The sequence below is a fragment of the Helobdella robusta genome (genome assembly GCF_000326865.2).
Source record: "Helobdella robusta unplaced genomic scaffold HELROscaffold_8, whole genome shotgun sequence".
NCBI classification, from domain to species: Eukaryota; Metazoa; Annelida; class Clitellata; order Rhynchobdellida; family Glossiphoniidae; genus Helobdella; species Helobdella robusta.
In genome coordinates this window covers 2,223,455-2,228,340 of record NW_008705459.1, presented here as the reverse complement: position 1 = coordinate 2,228,340, position 4,886 = coordinate 2,223,455, and the positions used below count along the sequence as shown (strand labels likewise).

At 32.3% G+C, this 4,886-nt stretch overlaps 1 protein-coding gene across 1 annotated transcript; it reads left to right on the top strand.

The window, feature by feature from the left end:
* Positions 1–683: 683 nt before the first annotated feature.
* On the top strand, positions 684–4,669 carry HELRODRAFT_165536 (hypothetical protein; the record flags this gene model as incomplete). The annotated part of the gene is made up of 5 exons (XM_009032095.1): positions 684–758; positions 1,547–1,646; positions 2,200–2,287; positions 3,351–3,416; positions 4,603–4,669. The coding sequence occupies 5 exons, from the start codon at positions 684–686 to the stop codon at positions 4,667–4,669; spliced, it is 396 nt and encodes a 131-aa protein (XP_009030343.1).
* Positions 4,670–4,886: the final 217 nt, after the last annotated feature.

The following is a 4,886-nucleotide window of genomic DNA, read 5'->3' as shown; positions in this document are numbered from 1 at the left end:
TTAAAAAAAATTTAGTGGTGCAGATGTTACTGGCTTGAAAAAAATTTTTCTTGAAATTTTTAATTAATCAGACACACCAATATAATAATGTACCCTGGTTTTTTGGTCAATTATAAGTTTTTATAAAAAATTTTTTCTTCAAATGTTTTCGTTTTTATAAAATTAATTGACACCAAAAAATAATTTTTTGCAAAACTAATCTGAATATTTTCAGATCAGTCAATCCGATATTAATAACATAATAATATTTTTGTCTGAATAAATTTTAAAAAGAATATGGCTAGCACAGCAATCAAATTGACATGCACAAAAATTTAAATTAATTACTTAACGTCACATATTTATTTGATAAAAAATAAATGACTTCACACTAACCAATCCATTCAATGTTATCTTCAAAATTCACCGAAATATATTCGGAATCAAACGAATTTTAAGTTAAGTAAGTGTACAAATGGAAGAAATAAAATAATGTCTATATAAAATTAAATTTTCAGTTTTATAAATGAAATAAACAGAGTTCGTTAGTTTTTAAACGTTGAGTTTTTATATTAAAAAATTTAATTAATCTTTAATCGTTAATTAATTGATATTCTGTAGATTTTTAAAATTTTAAAATTATTGTAATGTATGCATTGGTAGGTCGCAATGGTGAAACACTAACTCTTATAATGTTGATTGAAATGGTCGTCGGCTGCAACTGTGCAGTGGCTGTGGTTGAGGACGAGAAAGTTGACGACGCAAGAACTGCAGTGCATGTTCGCTAACAATCGTTCGCAAGACTGTTGGCATTGCAGGGTCGCATTTTAAGGTAAGCGTTTCGTTGTTGAATGCGTGAATAACGATGAGATGACGAATATGGCGATGATGATGAAGATGACAAAGATGAAGATAATGATGAAGACGACAAAGATGATGAAGATGATTAAGATGATGAAGACGACAAAGATGACTAAGATAATGAAAATGATGATGATGATGAAGATGACGAAGATGATGATGAAGATGACGATGATTGTTATGACGAAGATAATGATGATTATGATGATGATGAAGGCGAAGGAAAATAATGGTGACGACTACTTTGCGATGTAACGAAGACTAGAAAAAACATTCGATTTGGTTGAAAAAAAGAACGACAAAGAAAATGAAACCCATGACACGAAAAAATTTCGTGTAGATTGTTCAAAACGTGACGTATTGTTGCAAATAATTTTCAAGAAATACTAGCAATCCGTCAGTGTCAAAAACTCTTTCAACATGATTAAGTGTTCAAATATTTGGAAACTTGCAATACTTTGAAAGAAATTGAAGTACAGTTAATAAACTTTACGTCAATCAAATCTACCCGCTGCCTCACATTCGAGTATTGTATACTCAACAATCAAATAGTTTTCAATTTACACGATATTTTTTAAAGTTGAATCAAATTTTAACTGATTTAAAAAAATTAAACTCTTGTGTTTAAAAAATTAAAATGGCGTTAAAAATAATAAGAAATATGACAAGCACACTATTGAGCTCGTTCGAACAACGTGAACGACAGGCCATCATCGTCTCAATTGAACTGCAGAGGAGAATGCATCACGTAGATCCGCGCATAATACGAAGTAGCTGGCTGCCTATTCAAAATACATCTGGGCCAGGTAGCATGAAAAGATGTTAGGCTATTAATAAGAGTTGATTCAAATATAATTTACAACAAAATTTTTTGAACTGGTTTAAGTGGTAAAATACATTTCAGGTTTAAAAAAAATTTAAATTTCTTACAAAAAGATATATTTATCTGCCATTCTGAAATGAAAATAATATTTTTATTATTTGTACTTTAGCTCGTCTCTTGTTTTTTCATAGTTGTGGAAATATTACTATTCAGGAGAATAAAATTTAAACAGATTAACGTCAAATTGATGGAAGTTAAAATGGTGGTGAGTGAGGGTTGTTTGGAAAGCGAAAAATAAATAACAAATAAATTTTGAAATGCAATAAAATTATTTAAAAAATCTAATCGTTAATAAGAAGTATGACCAAAACGAACAAAATAATTATTTAAAAGCATTTTGAAAAAATTATTTCTCAGAAATCCTTCAACGAAATCAACAAAATGCAATTCTCCTAATTCTGGATGTTGGAAAAAAAATTTAAAAACACTTCCTAATGTTCGTTTTTATTTTTAAAACATTCAAAAATATTTCCCAGATTTTGCATCGTTGCACGCTTCACAATTTCATACCATTGGAGCTGTTAAAATGCCAAGCAAGACAATCGACTCAATTAGAAATCTCAGGTGGGTTGTTAAGTGACGTGCCAGGGATTCAAAGAACTTCGAAGAAACCTGTTTGGCGGGAATAGTAGTCGTACTTTCCAATGGAAAAACTTTCAAGTGTGTACAACAAAAACATAACAGAAGTGTACATATTTATTTTAGCACTACTGTTACTGACTGCTCAGTTACATTTGTGTTATTAAAAATTTCTTTTTCAAAAGAGTTCTTCGTAATAACAGTTTCAACAACTCATTAAATTATTTTGTAATAAACTCAATTACTTTGAACATTGATAATTCAACAGCAATAATTTTGTTTGAACACGAAAAAAGCAAGTAGAAATGAAATTTATTAGATAGGGGCGTCATCATCGTCGGCGTCATTTTTATCAACGTTACTAATGATGCAAAATTTACATCACCTTCCAAGATAAATTGCCATCATCAAATATCATCGTCAATATTTACTAGAGTTTTATTTAATGATTGTAGCTGATATTTTCAGAATTATTTTAAATTTTAAATTCATTGCTCAGAAACGAAATGTTTTTCAGTATAAATTAAACTTGAAATTACTTCTTAAAGAAAGAATAAAAATAAATAAGACACGCTCCAATTTTTGTGCCAGCATAGCGAAGTCCAGTTATCTAAGTAGTTGTGAATAACCGTGTGTGTGTGTGTGTGTGTGTGTGTGTGTGTGTGGTATGTGTGTGTGTGGTATGTGTGTGTGTAGTGTGTGTGAGTGTGTGGGTGTTCCGGGCAAGTGGAGCTCGTTAGCTTTGGCTGGCCATCGACATAGGAAAAGGAAAACTCTGACTTCAAACCTTCGCTGCCTCCACTCCACACCCATTCATGGGAAGGCTATGGGAGTAAACCCAAACAGAAAATCACTTGCATTTACAGTTGGCTATGAAAATAGTCCTGTTCATCAACTCGGTGTCAGTTTCGAATGAACTGCTGCGTCCATACTGGTCAGTTATCACGTCACAATTCATTGTGCCTGCTGACAACGGCCTTTGTGGAAAGAGAGGGTGTGGCTAGTTCTCACTAAATTTTTCCCACCTTAAACTAATTCAATTGTGCAGGTTGTCTTCGGTAGGTGCTATGAGCTTAAAAGCTCTGCGGCGACTGAAGAATGACGACGAGCACAGGTAGAGGATACTACTGGAAGTGTCTTGCCACTATCCAGCACGTAGGCGGCCTTGGTGTGATGGTCGCTTGTTACTGAGGGCTACAGTGACGTTCGGTCCTGCCTTGGCGACAAAACAGTCCTGCTTTCTCCAACTGGAGAAAAAAGTGTCTTAAAAAAAGCTAGCCCAACAAAACTCTCTTATTGGCTGACCACGGTTGACAGAATATCTATTCTCTGCGCTAAAATATGCATAAATCCAAAAGAAAATATTGAACCTTGCGTTGGGAGTCTCACACACGACTGGCAAGTGGCCCTGTACGTAGAAACAAAGACAGCTTGAAAGAAAATATGAAAAAATGTGGTTTAGACCCCAAGGCACTTGTGTTGATATTCTGTGGCGCTCGGAATGAAGAAAGTCTACCCAGCCGGAAGTTTCCGTTTTTAAACTGGTACATACAGCTGCCCTCGCTGAAAAAAGGGTTCAACGAAAACAGACGGCCCTAAGCGGCGATAGTACAAAGTACAGGTGTATGGATCTGTGGAATATGTGCAAGAAAATGTTTGTCAAGGATAGGACTTTTTGCTCATTGTGTGTATATATGTATGTGTGTTGTGTAAGTGTGTGTGTGTGTGTGTGCGTGTGTGTGTAAAATGTATGATGTATGTATTAATGGTATTAAAAAAACAAAAAAACTAAGCATTAAATTGAAATATAGTTTTTGGTATTTACAAGTTAATATGCATCAAAGTATGTATTCAAAAATGTTTAAAAATAATTTTTTACATTCGATATGAAAATTTATTTTAAATCTGAACGATCATACATCATAAAAAAGTTCGCTGTTCAAACGATTCATTAAAAAAACTGAAAAAATTTTGTTGAAGATTGTAGCCATTCTTTTGAAAATTAACGTGTAAAATGAGTATCGAACGTTAAGTCATGTAAATACAACAATGTTGAACTTTATTCCAAATGTGAAAGCATTATCCAGTTTTATTTCAAAAATATAAAAATTTATTTAGTAGTTTCTAAGATATAATCAACTTTTTATACTTTATTAATATATATTGCAGTTTAAGCATATAAAAGTACCATGCAAAAAACCAAACAATAAAGTTTTATCTCACAAGCAGATATTTTTGTAGGAAAAGCTCATCGCCAAATTTGCTCTTTACTTATTCACGTTTTTTCATTTTACCAACAGTCTCATTTGCGAATGCGGAAATCCGACGCAGATGTACTTTGCACCGTATCAACATTCAATCTTTTAATTTTGCTGCAAATATTATTTTTGAAAAGAGTTACATTTTATTTCAAATGTCAAATTCGGAACGTTCATTATGTTTTGTTAAAATGTTCTTGATGAAGGAGATTCTTGTATTTCTCTTTTACAATGCTTTGAGTAATTAACAAAAACAAATCGTATAAAACATCAATTTTTTCAAACATCACTAACTAATTGGTTAAAGCATAATATATAACTTGCAC